This window comes from Pangasianodon hypophthalmus, chromosome 26 (genome assembly GCF_027358585.1).
Source record: "Pangasianodon hypophthalmus isolate fPanHyp1 chromosome 26, fPanHyp1.pri, whole genome shotgun sequence".
In the NCBI taxonomy this organism is placed as follows: domain Eukaryota; kingdom Metazoa; phylum Chordata; class Actinopteri; order Siluriformes; family Pangasiidae; genus Pangasianodon; species Pangasianodon hypophthalmus.
This window is the reverse complement of record NC_069735.1, coordinates 8,220,694-8,236,544: the sequence shown is the minus strand read 5'-3', so window position 1 is coordinate 8,236,544 and position 15,851 is coordinate 8,220,694. Positions and strand designations below refer to the sequence as shown.

Genomic DNA, 15,851 nt, shown 5'->3' with positions numbered 1-15,851 from the left:
GTAGTTGGAAAATAAACACAGTATATACACGATATATAAGAACATAGAACTAGTATTCAGAAACACTGAATACATCTTTCAAACTCTTCTGCACATTTCCCACGTGTTAGTTAATGCCCTGTGTAGTGAACATGGCTCTATATTGGGGCTCTGGTCTTTTTTTGGCTCCAGACTCTTATTCACATGTGGGCGTGGCCTGATCGTAGCTTACACGCCTTCATTTCAGCCAATCACAGCACGCCTAGAATGTTTGCTGGAAAACAGTTGGGCAAAACGTACAAATTTGTGATGCAGTTTGAACGTTTGAATAGGTGCCAAACATTTTCAATTAACAAACACTTTTAGGGTGAGGTTTATAAAATAGGCAAAACATTTTTTGTGGAACTTTGCTTCCGGTTTGAGTGTGACGTAATCGCCGGGCCCCTTATCCTTTAAATGTGAAGACTCGCGCTTACTTTCTCATTCTGGTCAGATCTGAGCGACTGGGGACATTCTTACCACTTTAACTCACAATCTCTGAACTGCATCTGTAAAGGTAAACCAGCTTTTAATTCACTGATGGATTGAGGAAATTAAATATGCAATACATTAATGAAAATGAGATTTTTATTTAAAATTGAGTAAAAGAAAGTGTTCTTAAGGCTAATATCCAACTGCATGTAATACTAAGAACGTTTTATTCCCCAATGCGTTTTGTTGCTATTCGGTAATTATTTCTGCCATAGGCTATATAAAATATTACTGACATTTTATATAGAATTATGATCTGTTATGATAGCCTAGTGGAAAATTACACACAGAATTGAAGCCTGTTGGAGTTACATCAGATTTGCGCTCAGCTCATGATGATGATCATGATGATCATGATGATGATGTTAAATGGCAATTTACTGCACGTGCTGCTGTACCTGAGCTGCTCTCGGACATATTCCGGAAAGTCCTTCTGTTTTTTTTATACACCTGTAGTTTTATTTTGTTAGTTTACATTAGTTAAATAGCTTTATGGAAACGAGGTTGTAAAAGGATTTACGGATTTGAAGGATTTCGTTGTTTCCTCGGACCCACATGGCGCTTTTTCTTTTTATTCCCGGGTCCTAAAGCCCGCCCTGTTCAGGATCTGGGAATGTGCGCAGGTTGTGTGACTCCTGTGTCTGGGCCGTTGGCTGTATTACTCAGTTTTGGACTGTTTTAATGAAAGGAAAGTAAATAAGCAGTGGATGTGATGTCATGTGATGTGATTGGTTCCGTGGATGGCTCCGAGTGATTGTTACCATACTTTTTTAACACAGAGTATTTTGACCGTCTACTCTGAAGGAGCTAAGGGGAGAACTGAGAGGCACTGACTGGGGACGCGTGTGTGCGCGCGCGCGTCCGTGTGTGTCTGTGCGCGCGCGCGCGCGCGCGGCTCAGACCACTGAGGAGAGGCAGCCGAGCAGAGCTCGTGCGTTTACACCTCCTTTAACTCCTCTCACAACAAAATGGACGAAGTGCTGCTCCTTAACAAAACACATAAGGACGCTCCAAAGGCTTGTGTTTCACTGAAACTAGGCGTAGTTTGTTCTGGTAAACATTTACATCCTGCCTCAAGTCTGTATGAGCTAAAACCTGAACAACCAAATTAACAGCATGGAGCAGAATCACCTACATGCTCCTTTTATTATTATGGAGCAAACCTCAGACATGGACTATCTAAATACAGACAGCATATTAAGTGTCCCACCAGGAGTGAAAACACTCTGAAGCACTGCTGTACTATTCTAAGAGATGCATACTGCTCTAGCTATCCCCCATGCACCTTCTAACATGCTTCCCACTTATAACCAGAAACTACAATCTGCTAAGCTGATAGATCTCAACATGAAGAAATGGACTAGTGAGGCAAAGCTGGAGCTACAGCACTGCTTTGACCACACTGACTGGAATTCATACACCATATCATTGTACATTAATTTTTGTGAGAACATGTGTGTCCATTAGGTCCTGCAAGAAATTCAACAATGACAAATAATGGTTCAAAACAAAGCTGAATGAGACAGAAGCGGAGATCGTGTAAAGTTGGATTAGGAACACACTGCCTAAGGAAATCAAAGTGGTTAAAAGAAACAAATTCAAAAAACAAGTTATCATCCAAAGGCTATTTTGAGGTAATTTTGAAAGTCCTTCAACACCTAAGGAGACTTCCTTCTAACTCATTTGCAAATCAACAACTGGCTGATGACCTGAATGAGTTCTACTGCAGGTTTAAAAAAAAAAGCTCCCCCTCACTTGTTCAATAGAACAAACATCCTAATATCATAGGATGCAGAGAGCAGGGGTGCTGAAGGTGCTGTTATAGAAATTTAATCACCACCTTATGGTCTGATCTGATATATTACTGTAATCAACACGCATTCTCTGTAAAAAGAAAAACGATTTGACTGATTTGGGTGTCACACCAAACACCCCATACATGCTGCTTAAAATTCCAGCACCCTTAATAGAAAACATCTTCCTGCGTCTCTGCATACCAATACCACAAAAAAACCCCAACAACCAAGGACATCACAGGCCCGCATTAGTTCGCAGACAGGACAAATGGGTCAGTGGACAATACAATCAACATGGGACTGCATTTCATACCGCAACACCTTGACTACCCAAGAGCCTATGCTAGGGACTTGTTTGTTGACTTTAGTTCAGTGTTCAAAACTGTCATCTCAGACATCCTCCACTGTAAACTCGCCAAGGTCAGAGTGCCAGTTTCCACCTGCCAGTGGATCACCAACTTCCTGACAGCCAGGAAGCAGCAGGTGAGGCTGGAAAAATTCATGTCCAGCATCTGCACGCTCAGCGCTGGTGCTCCACAGGGGTGCATGCTCTCACCGCTGCTTTTCCATTTACACTAATGACTGCTGCTAATTATTCAAATATCTAATCTTGTACAAATGATCTTACTGAGCCTCCTGAGGTAAAACTAACCGTAGCTTGAAAATTGTGCTTTATTTATAGGCATAACCCTTAGTTTTTACATAAGAATCTTAGTTAAATAAATCCTTTATAGCTGCTACACATTTTTTTTTCTGTTCAGATGTTTATCTTCCTCCAGCTGTAAGGAAAATTCCAGCCCAAAATACCTATTGGTTTATGATCCATCTCATTATTTTTCACACCTGGATAGACATCTGTGCAATTTCACAGATCTTGCCTGTTGCATTGGAATTTTTCAAAAATATTTCCGGTTGTCTGCAATAACTGATGCTTTGGAAATTGAGCTGTTACGGGGTGTCATTAAGGAGAATGTGATCCTGTAAGCTGATTAAATTCTATAGGATAAAACTTATTTTCTCATGTAATCGAGCGGATCCCTCGTGGTGATCCTGAAAGTACCGATAAGGACATTATAGCAAATGGGTTAATTCCCTTCAGTTCTACTTCATTCAGGCTAACTATTCATGTCGTACAGTTTCAGAATGTTGTGATCAGTTTTCTTGGCCTGCACTTCTTATTACAGCTTGTGCTGTCCTATGGGCTGTGTATTTACGTTGGGTCTTGGTCAAGGCCAGCAGTGACTCATCTGTAAATCTACAATTTGGACCTTTAAAGACCTCTATTTAGTAAGACTACAGCTTATGTAAGGGGTTTATGCCATGACCCATGAACATGCATGATGTAGCTAGATGAAGATTGTGCCACTTTTGCACTTGCATTTCATTCCCTTTCTAATGTCTGTTGCTGTACAGTATTGAGTTGCAGATACCAAGAATTTGGTTACTTGAGGATCACTCCATGATGGCAAGCAAAAATAGCTCTAGATGTGGGATTCGAACCCCCAACCCCAGAGGTGCAAGGCAAATGTTCTCCAAACAAAAATGCACTTAAGGGTTAGAGCTACATTCCTACTAGCCCACTGACTCGAAATGGGTAATGGTGTGTGTTATTTCTAAGGAGACGGAGGCATGCTGAGCAAAGTGAGATGTGTTTTCTCAAAGCTGTCCAAACAGCTACTGTGTGCTGTTCACGGCATATTACTTATGGTTCACTTCCATGTGGTCACACCATGGAAATGATGCAGAAATGATGAAGATACATCTTCATAATCACATAGATCATTATCATTGATGCTTAAATATTTTCTCAATTTCCCTATGTTTCATTTGTAAAGTAATAGTTTACGTAGCCAGAGACACAGATGGGCTGACCTTGTTCTCTGGTCAGTTCATGTCAAGGCACTCAAGTCAGACATGTTTTTTCAAAGCTGGCGCCAGGAGTTCAGTTTGCACAGCTGTAACAGTGTGTTAAATACAGATCATTTCCATTCAGTCAGTTTCCATCCAGTATATTTATCCCAGCTGAAGCAAGGATTAAAATGTTTCACCTGTCACTGATTAATTCTCCTCCTGTGGGTTTGTGCTAGGTTGGTTATAAAAATAAAAAAAATAAAAAAGTCAAAACTCTCCTTGTTGGATGTAATTGATTATCTGGTCTGGCAATATTATACATAAAAAAAGATTTAATTGATGGAAGAAAAGGATGTGTTTTTTTTTTTTTAATTTGAAGGAAAAGAGGAAAATAAAACAAATGTAAACAAAATGTTAAATATTATGTTTAGATGTAATCTTTTTTTTTTTGTCAGAGGCTTGCTCTCTAAAAATGATCAGTTTTTTCACTGTAAACCTGGACACATGAATTAGCATACTGTGTCTTAAAACCGGGGAAGAGGTGTGATGTAATTTTCCTAGTGAAACTCTTATACAGTATGGGAAGGATACGATAACTTCTCCCTTGTTTGTAATGAGAGGCTGGCTCCAAACCCACTTTTTAAAAAAAAAAAAAAAAAATCAAGTTCGGTTTTCTGTAACATCTTTCAGTTTATAGATTGAGAGGAACTGACCTCACCCTCTCATCTTCTGCAGTGAATCATGCCTTCAGTGCCTTCCACTAAAGAGAATGATCTCTCCAAACCTGTCTGCCCCTTTGCTGGCAAAAAGAACAACACCACCACCAGCATTACTGGTGGACTGTTCCAGAGTGAAAGCACTGAGACTGACCTCGAGAAATGGATCCGTCCTGACCTTCCCAGCAAGTGCACATGGAGCCTGGGAGCACCACTTACTGATTCCCCACACTTACATGCACTCAGGTGAGCAACATTCAGATTCCTACCTCAGTTCATCAACTGAGAGTTTTGTAAGGAACTGAGAGGGTTGTAAGGAAGTATGTAAGAAGCAGACTGAAGAGCTTCGATGGGGGAAGGGGTGGGAGGGGATTGATGAATCTTGCTAAAATGTTCGAAGTCCAGGAATTGTAGTTTAACATTATGAACATAACATTATAGACTATTCATAGCGTTACATTATATTAAAATTAAAAAAAAAGTGTTTAAAAAAACAAAATTGATAGGGGGAAAAAAGTAGATACTTTGTGTATTTGTATGTGTACACATGTCTTTTAGAGTGGTGTCACTTTAAAAGACATTGCCATTGGTTGGGAAGATTTCATGCATCAAGTAGCAATCACTCTAAAGGTCCTAAAGCTTTCAGGGACAACGTTACCAACAGTCGAGTGGAAAAAGTGACAGAGCCATATCAAACACCTTAAACATCCTTGTCAGTACACTTGGTTCGATAATATGCAGGTGGAAAGTTCATGGAACCACAACTAATCGTTTCCGGACATGGGAGCCATTCAAGATTTCACAATGCGCTCTCAGACTAATGATCAGGAAGGTAAGAGAGAAGCCTGCAGTGAGAACCTGAAAGCAGCAGGAACAGCAGTTCCACAGAGAACAACAAGCAATGAACTTCAACTCAATCCTCTCCTTTCCTATACCCCACCAAAACTAGCACAGAGATGTGTATCTAAAACATTTGGACAAATCATAACACTTTGGAACAATACACTGGTCAGATGAAACAAAAATAGTACTCTTTGGAAATAATTCATCTTGTCATGTTCAAAGAAGGGTTGTGAGGATGAGCTGAAGAACACCATACCCACAGTGAAGTACAGAGGTTCGAGCATCATGATATGAAACATGAATGGAGCAATGCATGGGGACGTATCAGAGGAGAATTTAATCTCATGGTCAAAGAAACAGAATCTGAAGAGAAAGGCGTTTCAACAAGATAACGACCTCAAACATACAGACAAAAGTATGTGACCATCACACCCATACATTATGTGGGCTTTCCCCAAACTGTTGCCACAAAGTTGGTTGCACATAATTGTATCAGATGTCTTTATATGCTGAAGCATTACAATTTCACTTCACAACGTGTGCCAGCATGACAATGCTTCTGTGCACAAATTGAGGTCCATGAAGACACGGTTTGTCAAAGTTGGTGTGGAAGAACTCGAGTGTCCTGCACAGAGCCCTGATCTCAACCCCACTGAACACTTTTGGGATGAACTGGAATACTGACTACACCTCAGGCCTCCTCTCCTGACATCAGTTCCAGGCCTCACTCATGCTATTGTAGCTGTTTAGAAATTCCAACAGCAGCACTCAAAAATCTAGTGGAAAGCCTTCCCAGAAGAGTGATGACTGTTATTGCAACAAAGAGGGACCAACTTTGGAATGGGATTTTCAGTAAGCACATATGGGCGAGATGGTCAGGCGTCCACATACCTTTGGTCATGTAGTGTAACCCAAGAAGGCCTTGCATGCCTAGCCAATCTCTGACTTGAATCCCAGTGAAAATTAAGGGAGGATTTAGAAATTGTGTCCATGGCCATCAGTGGGATCCTCGTAACCATGGGTAATTGAAGATGATTTGCCAAGAGGAAGGGGCCAAAACTGAAACACGATGCTGCAAAAAGCAAATTACTTGGCACAGATTGCAAAGCTGTAGTTGCCAACAGCAGCTTTGCACCAAAGTGCTAGTTTGTTTGTGGTGTCAAAGTACTTTTTCCCCTATTGATATTATTTTTCAAATGTATCGTTGTTTATGCTTATGAATACTCACTTTTTTTGTTTATATAACTAAGTAATATAAGTCAGACATTGTATGTAATTTTGAAGTGGATATGTGCACTTGGAAGTATATTAAATAGCAAAAACAAAAATGTCTGAATACTTAATTCCCCTCACTGTAATTGTAATTGTGCAATAGTGATTATTAATTAAGTAGTTTATTTTATCATTTCTCAGGACTCTTGCACAACATATTGAAAGGCTGCAGGGCGACTACCATTTTAAAGGTGTAGTCTGTAGTTTTTAGCTTCCTGCTGCCTGGGAGGAAAGTCTGCAAGGCTTTCCTTTAACTCCCAACTCAGCTCACACCTTCTGTTCAAAGTATTTTTCTTTGGCCAGTATATTCTTGGCCAGAAAAATATAAATGGAAACCTGAAATGAGAGAACCCTGTGCATCCTCTGGAATGCCAATATTGCAAACCAGTTTTTCGTCAAGTATCTTACATTATGTGATTTTATTACATGTCTAAAACCAGTTTTAGAAATTACAGTTCACACCTATAATATTCTATTATTGTTTTCCTGTTATTTGAACCATATATGTGTTTCCGTTCATTTATGATGGTGACTTCCATTTATTTAAGCCTGTTGAACCAGATGGAACAAGCTCCAACTTGGTTTTGACTACCATTTTCCCGTAAAGTAACTTGAGCTTCTGCATGTTTCAACTGGCCAGTCACCTGGTTTGAAAACTAATTTTCTCAGCCTGCAGTAGGTTATACAGTATGTCATTGTTTTTGTTTGACCCTATAGTGTACCAGTAAGGTCCTTATTTGTTTTGCCATAATACTGTATGCTTTCACTGAACACTGTATTTTTATTATTATTAATTTTTTTTTAACCATTTAAAGGACAAATGATCCAAGCATCTTGCCCAACATCCTCAGAAAAATTGGGGACACGCCAATGGTACGCATCAACAAGATCAACAAGACTTACGGACTCAAGTGTGAGCTGTGTGAGTAGGACGTCAAGAGTACCTGCTTTAAAATAACATATTTCATTGTTTAATTAGTTCAGCATTTTAGATTTTGTGTGTGTATGTGTGTGTAGTGGCAAAGTGTGAGTTCTTCAATGCCGGTGGCAGTGTTAAAGATAGGATCAGTCTGCGCATGGTTGAGGATGCAGAGAGAGCAGGCATCCTTAAACCTGGAGATACCATCATAGAGCCTACTTCTGGAAACACTGGTAATCACTGTGTGTGTGTGTGTGTGTGTGTGTGTGTGTGCGTGTTAGGCTTATCAGAATGAATTGCACTGTTTGAATATGACCTTTTTTTATCTTTTAAGTAATTATGTGTGTGTGTGTGAGAGAGAGAGAGAGCACATGTGTATGTCTGATAACTGTTGAAATGTAATCATGCAGCCCAGTTTCATTATTCTGGTAGTTTAACTTGTGCGTCCTGTTTCTGTGTCAGGTATTGGCCTAGCTCTGGCTGCTGCTGTGAAGGGCTACCGCTGCATCATCGTCATGCCTGAAAAAATGAGTATGGAAAAGGTACAACCATCTACAGATATGTAACAGTTGATATGAAGTGTATTAACAGACATTCTATAAGAAAATAAACATTTGTGTGTATAGGTGGACGTGTTGAGAGCTCTGGGTGCGGAGATAGTCCGCACACCCACCAGCGCCCGTTTTGATTCCCCGGAGTCCCATGTGGGCGTGGCTTGGCGCCTGAAGAATGAAATCCCCAATTCTCACATCTTGGACCAGTACCGCAACCCCAGCAACCCCCTGGCTCACTATGACACCACAGCTGAGGAAATCCTAGAGCAGTGCGATGGTTAGCATCACTTTCCTTACATCAAGAAATTTCCCGTTTATGTTTGCAGTTTATTTACCCATACACTAACAGCTTTATTAACTTATATGCTGAATACCTTGTGCTAGATGCATTTCTAAGGTCTCTGTCTCTTTGCATAGGAAAAGTGGACATGCTGGTAGCAGGAGCTGGCACTGGGGGCACCATCACTGGTGTAGCCCGCAAACTGAAGGAGAAATGCCCCAACATTAAGGTGAATGCTAGCGAGTTGTATGTGTACTTTGTGTCAGAGGACACCAGATTTTAGGAGTGTTGTAAAACACTTAACTTGTTACTTGTTAATAGGTTAAGTTTTGTATATTTGCATTTATATAATGCATACAGTCATGTTTATTATTTAGTTCAAATTTATACATTGTACTAGGAAGATGATACTTATTATTTACAACCAGGATATAGCTGTTAACATTTCTGTTCAAACTGTGTTAGTTTTCCTTCTACCACAGCAGTGTTGAATTCTGATTGTTCAAGCATGACTCTGCTATAATTCAAATCACAGGTTTATATTCATGCACTCATTCTAATTGCACTCATTCATGCACTCATTCTCATTGTTTCTATAGTAACAACTAATTCACACGGACTTTTATGGCAGACGCTCCACATAATCTATATCTAATAATAAATGTTTTTAAAATGTGCTGTTATTTAACAAAGTAAAATTGTGCCAAGTCATTGATTATGGCATAGTTGCCTGTTAAGGGTTTCTGAGTAAGCTATGTTAGATTGAAAAAAAAAAAAGATAGGCAGGTGTGGTGAGGAAACGACAGTTTATAGCACTTATGTAAGTGATAACGTGAAATAACATGCTTTGTGGATAATCTACTACTGTAAATTTTAAAACCTGCGTCAGGCTGCGTCAACCACCCTGTCATTAATTATTTACAGTACACTTTGAAGTATTTTGTTCTTTACACATCTGGCAAATTATCAACAGTACCGACTTTATCTGTGTATTTATATTACATAAATGCTGATTGTATTTATCTATTACATGTTAATTATAGTTAAAAAGCATATTGCTGTGAATGCTACAGTATACAGCTTCTAAAATCATGACTTAATCTTAATAGGAAAATTACTAAATGATTTAAATATACAAAGACTAAGAAAAAAATTCCAATGGCTCTCTTATCAGATTGTTGCTGTGGACCCAGAGGGATCCATTCTGGCTGAACCAGAGGAGCTAAACCAGACTGATAAGACTCAGTACGAGGTGGAGGGCATTGGATATGACTTCATTCCCACTGTGCTTGACAGATCCGTAAGTGAATGCTTACGTAAAAACACACACACTCATATGCAAACACACACCCACATTCGTAAATATCTCTCCTAGATAACAATATTGGATAAGATCCCAAAAGGTAAGGTGACTTTACAAACAACATAGTGCTGACTCATGATTGGTAGGAAGTGAAATGTTACAATTTCACAAGAGAGGGAGAGAGAAAGAGACGAAGAGCAGATTGGAGCAGTCAGAGTAAGGATGACTCTGTGCAAAAACTCATTAAAAAGAAATACTAACTGCTCTCCAAGTACCTGTCTGTGTTTTAAAAGTTTTTACTAGATAATTTTAGCCTCCGTTTTTTCCCCCAAAGCTTAGGTGACACTTTGTTGTCATCAAGCCCTTCATTAGATAAAGCCTATATTGAACTAGTATATATTTCATTCCAGTTGTGCTTGGCATTTTAGCTATTTACCCTATTAGTTCATTTCCTATGTTACTTGTGCTTTGTTTAACTTTCAGTATTTTTGCTATTTAATCTCTTACCCAGACTGTGGATTCAAACCTGTGGAGGCGGTTTCCTCATAGATTTTCTTCAAATGTCTGTGTCCCTATGGTTGAAAAATATCATCCCTGCTATCTTATTAATTCCTCTGTCAATTAAACACCAGCTCCATCAAACATGTCACGGTTTCTCCCCCTTTATGTCACAGAATACCATGTGCTTGTGTTTGTTTTGGTTTCTGTCCTGTCATTGGTTTGTTACCCTATTGAGATCACCTATTTTGTGTTAGTTCTTGATTAGTTTGTCTTTTTATGCGCACTGTGTTAATTACTTTAAATCTGAGTCTAGTGTTTCATTGAACTCCTCCGGTTTGAAGGTTAAACAAGGATAGTCCATAATCAGCTCACAGTACATCACTAAACATTTTACTGTAAATTTGTTCTCTAGTTTGTTTCACTGCAGTTTAACTGACTTGTTAGACAAATGGGAAAAAAAAAATAAAAATTATATATATATATATATATATATATATATATATATATATATATATATAATTTGTAAGCACCTTCAGTAACTTCAGTAGCAGCTAACCTTAAACCAAAAGTCCTTCAGTAGGTATTTGTAGATTACTTGTAATATAAATTGTAATATTACAATTTATTATTTAGTAAAATATTATAATGTATATTTGTGGATATATCAACCACTATAATGATGTGTATTACTGGGTAGCTTAATTTTATATGATTGCACCCAAGATTACTAGGTATCGATTCCTAACCCTGTGTTTGTATATGTTTCTTTGTAAGGTGGTAGACAGCTGGTACAAGTCCAATGATGAGGAGTCATTCGCTATGGCTCGTATGCTTATAAGAGACGAGGGCCTGCTTTGTGGTACGGTACACTAAATTGTTTCCCTGAAAAAACAGACTCTTGGTGCTTTAGCATTTTTACACATCAGTAAGACACAATCAATTCAACCTCAACCTTGTGCTTTATTCATAATTTCACACCTGATGTCTTTAGGTGGCAGTTCAGGCACAGCCATGGCAGCAGCCGTGAAGATGGCTAAAGAGCTGAAGGAAGGGCAGCGCTGTGTGGTCATTCTTCCTGATTCCATCCGCAACTACATGTGAGTAGAGAAATTCTACGTTGCCGTAGAGAAAACAAGGGATGATGGAGGATTATTTAAGGGAGATTAAAGATAAAAGGGCAAAAGTGTGTCAAGGCAAAAGCTACAGTTTTGCTTCATTGCTGGGGGGAAAAAGAACAATTTTTCCCCCCATTTCTCTTTGATTTGGTCATCTGCCAATTCCAATACACCAGCCAGCTCTCCCTACTGCATCACAGGGCAGCATAACACACACTGAGGAAATCGCTATCAGCCCTCTTCCACATACATGAGCTCACAGATGCCTAGTTTGATGGCTAGGATCCCCGATGAGACCCTAAGGATTGGTTCAAAAGTTTATACATTCTATTAGTACCAATATAATATATAATATATGAAAAGCCTTTGGTTTTGGTGGTATATAATGATAGTTTAAAGGAATGTGGTGTTCCTAATGGATACTGAAGGCTTATCAAGTTATATTCTGACGGTAGTCATGGACCCATGAAAGAAGGCCCTCTGATGGAAACCATTAAACCAACATCCAATAAAGTTCTATTATGTAATGGAAACCATCAGAGATTGTCCTAACGGAATGGTTTATTTTTTTAAACATGTACAACTATATTTGCATAGCTAATTCTGGGTTGACATGTAGCTAACCTGTGTCCTAGGAGTAGTATATTCTAGACAAGGAATTTGGTTTTGAATTTGCAGGTAGTTTGTAAATATAACAAGTTCTCATAAGGAAGCGTTGCCATAGTTACTCATGCCAACAATTTATATAGTGCTTTAAATAGTGTTTTCCAGTTATTTCTGTTCAGTATATGTGCCCCTAGTTGTGCTCAAAAGATAATAATTCATCTTTTTTTATTTAGGTCCAAGTTCCTAAGTGACAACTGGATGTTCCAAAAGGGTTTCCTCACTGCAGAAGACTTCATGGTTAGCAAGCCCTGGTAAGGACTGCGTGTTTTATAATGTTACACATAAGTGATGTCCGTTATGGTATGGATTTTTTTATGTTTTGCTTTAGCTTTAGAAAATGCCAGATGATGCTATTAAACAAAAAGCACTTTCAACAAAGTTTCAACTCTTTCTCTTCTTTCTTTTAGGTGGTGGAATCTCAGGCTACAGAGTTTGAACCTTTCGGCACCTCTCACTGTTTTGCCCACAGTCAGCTGTCAAAAAACCATCAAGATTCTGAAAGAAAAGGCGTTTGACCAAGCGCCAGTTGTAGATGAGGCTGGGTGGGTGTCTTACTCGCTCATATACACACACATTCACACCTGGGGTACAAAACATTCTTTTCAATACTGCATTTGAATGGTAATTACTTAAAAGAAAAAAAAATGTCATTCATACAGTGCAATTCATTCTGGTAAGCCTAATACACACACACACACACACACACACATTACCACAAGATTCTTAATCTTCTACTGTAGCATTGCCTTTGGTCAGTGAGAAAAGGTTCTTACTGGTTTGTCTTTTGCATGCTACAACATTTGTTTGAATCATTTAATAAAAAGAGAAAGGTGGTGTTAGCACAAACTTGGTGCTTACAAAGTGTACAAGTGGCACCTGTTGGCTCACCAAGTGTTTTTCCTCTGTGTATTAGGGTCATTCTTGGTATGGTCACCCTGGGGAACATGTTAGCCTCTCTGCTAGCTGGAAAGATCAAACCATCTGATCCCGTCAGCAAAGTGCTCTACAAACAGTTCAAACAGGTTCATCACACAGCCATCTTTATTGAGCTAGTAGCTAGTGCTATGTTATGGAAAAAAAACTGAATTACTAACATGAAACCACCTTTTCTCAGATTCGTTTAACTGATAACCTCGGAAAACTTTCTCGGATCCTGGAGACAGATCACTTCGCCCTGGTGGTGCATGAGCAGATTCAGTGTAAGTGCTCAGTTTTTTTAAATGTCATGACTTCCCATTTGTGCCCCATCATCAGTGTAATAGGGCAAAGTTTTCCCCAGATAAAGAAATTCAAGGGTATGAGTTCACTGTTTGTGACTTGCACAACAAGCTAGTTGAAAAATAATTATGCCATGTTGCTGCTAGCCATCGTGACACGAATTTCACACAGTGTGGCACTATGTTCTTGTTTCACTGCCAGTTTTTTTGGCCATGGATGTAGTTAATGTGTCAGTTCTGGACATACCATCCAAAACTCTGTGCCCTGGCTCCCGAACTTGTACTAATTATGGGAAGACAACTGCTATTGAGACTTCTATATCCAGTTTGATGCTGAGTAATCTATTTAGCACTCATAACCCTACATGTAACATGTTTTGATACTACTGAATGATCACAGAATATGCATTTCAAAAATATTGTTTTGTTTTGCAAAAAAATTATCCCTATTGTTGGGCCATCTAAAACAAGAATGAACATAGAATTGTGTTTTGCAGTTGAATCCCCAACCAGAACATCTACCTATAGATTGTACATTCCCAATCTCCAGTCTGTTGTTGGCTGTGGTACTCGCAGCCAAAAACTCCTAAATTGGATTAAATTCACCTCTGAAGGTGATTGAGTGATAGACTCATTTCATCAAGGAGGACCATGCCCTGATGAAGACTAACTAGATGGAAACAGTGGCATTTGTTTTTACCTATTGCAAATTAAAACACCATATTAATTCCTTAGTGGAACGAGTTCTCTCCATCCCTTTCAGACATAGATTTTGATCAGCAGCAGCTCGTGACAGCTCTTGGTAGGGCAGGATGACATGCATAATGCCATAGACTCCAGATTTAATTTTGTAACTTATGCTATAGGCTACTATCGACTGAAATTAACTCCGTAACAGGGAGTTGAAAGTCTGCAACATCATGGACAAAGTCATCCAGCATACAGTAAAGTGACTCATTCTGAGGGGTTTTAGATGTACCTTTGTTCAACTGTGTTCGATACAACAGGTTTGTTTCAGCAAAATTTCCAGCCCAACTACATTTCAAAAACCACACAAAAGACCTGAAACTAGCCCAAAAATTTCGGCCACTGGAAAAGGGAAGACACATTTTTCTTGATGTAGGGACATTATCCATCCCATAGTCGCCCTTTCCCTCTCCCAATATTTGCAGTATATCTTACAATAAATAATGTTCTGTACATCATAGACACACTGTATGCACTTACGCCTTGCCTTTTTTAAAAAAATTTCTTAGATTTAGTTCTGATTATTTGCTATAAAACAAGATTTAGTGGCCATGGAATATCAGCTTATTTGTCAAATAGCAACATTTAAAAAAAAAAAAAATGTTGGTTACTCAAAAGATGTTAGTATTTCAGCAGAATTTAAAATGGACAGAGCTGTGAATGAGGACTTTATAAAGATTAACATTTGCTCAGTAGCTGAGATATATGGTGGAGCTCTGATAATATTGCTAAATGGCTATGTTTTGGGAAATGTTTATTTAAATATCCAAAGTCCATGTCTCCTTATCTGTAATAAATAAAAAAGGTGGCCTAACCTTGTCCTTTCCTTTCAGATTTGACAGACGGGTCCACCGTAATGAAGCACATGGTGTTTGGAGTAGTGACGGCCATTGACCTGCTGAACTTCGTTACAGCTCGCGAGAAACGTGAGCGATCCATATCTGAATGCACAGATGAGCTGTGAAAAATGAGTATCGGCCATAGCTCATCTCTAAGAGTTTTGGGGCATTAGTGGAAAATATTTTATGAACTGAGGCTGTTCAAACATTCTGCAATGGCGGTTTTGCTTCTTGTGTAATTTGACAGTTTTGATCTACTAAAAGATTTAAAAGAACTAAAACTGAGGGAGTCAAGGTAAATTCCAATTTTGGTTTGAAGTTAAAATTTAATTATTGCTCACATGTACAATTAAAACACATTTGAACATTTTTAGATAAACTAAATTGAGTTCATTGTTCTAAATCTTTTTTTTTTTTTTTTAAGAAAGATTGTCTTTTACTTCTTTGTGTGTTGTATTGCATTGTGTGTTGTATCATGAACGCTATTAAATATTACTGTTTACAATAAGTGTACAATGTTGTGTAAGAGAATATAAGAGTTCTTAAGCTAAAAGTTTTTTGCTCTGGATAGGTGCTTTCATGCAGAATCTTATTGTCCCATCAATAAAATTTCTTAATTTTCCAGATAATTTTTTTCCTTTGTAAGAAGTTTCTCTAAACTGATTACCACCAGAGGGTGATGTGCTTCATTTATTTTTTCAAATGCTTGGTTGACAGCAGCA

General features: G+C 38.6%; 1 protein-coding gene across 1 annotated transcript; it reads left to right on the top strand.

The window, feature by feature from the left end:
• Positions 1-376: 376 nt before the first annotated feature.
• cbsa (cystathionine beta-synthase a) lies at positions 377-15,758 on the top strand. The gene is made up of 15 exons (XM_026932402.3): positions 377-535; positions 4,893-5,119; positions 7,804-7,910; positions 8,006-8,140; positions 8,370-8,449; positions 8,534-8,738; positions 8,879-8,970; positions 9,916-10,041; positions 11,320-11,404; positions 11,537-11,642; positions 12,500-12,577; positions 12,734-12,868; positions 13,240-13,348; positions 13,441-13,525; positions 15,124-15,758. The coding sequence occupies exons 2-15, from the start codon at positions 4,899-4,901 to the stop codon at positions 15,252-15,254; spliced, it is 1,695 nt and encodes a 564-aa protein (XP_026788203.1). The 5' UTR covers positions 377-535; positions 4,893-4,898; the 3' UTR covers positions 15,255-15,758.
• Positions 15,759-15,851: the final 93 nt, after the last annotated feature.

Excerpts from the sequence above, each read along its gene's own strand:
- cbsa (XM_026932402.3), top strand. The coding sequence starts at position 4,899 with ATGCCTTCAGTGCCTTCCACTAAAGAGAATGATCTCTCCAAACCTGTC. Across the intron at positions 5,120-7,803 it reads CCACACTTACATGCACTCAG|GACAAATGATCCAAGCATCT; the intron begins GTGAGCAACATT and ends AACCATTTAAAG. Across the intron at positions 8,141-8,369 it reads GCCTACTTCTGGAAACACTG|GTATTGGCCTAGCTCTGGCT; the intron begins GTAATCACTGTG and ends TTTCTGTGTCAG.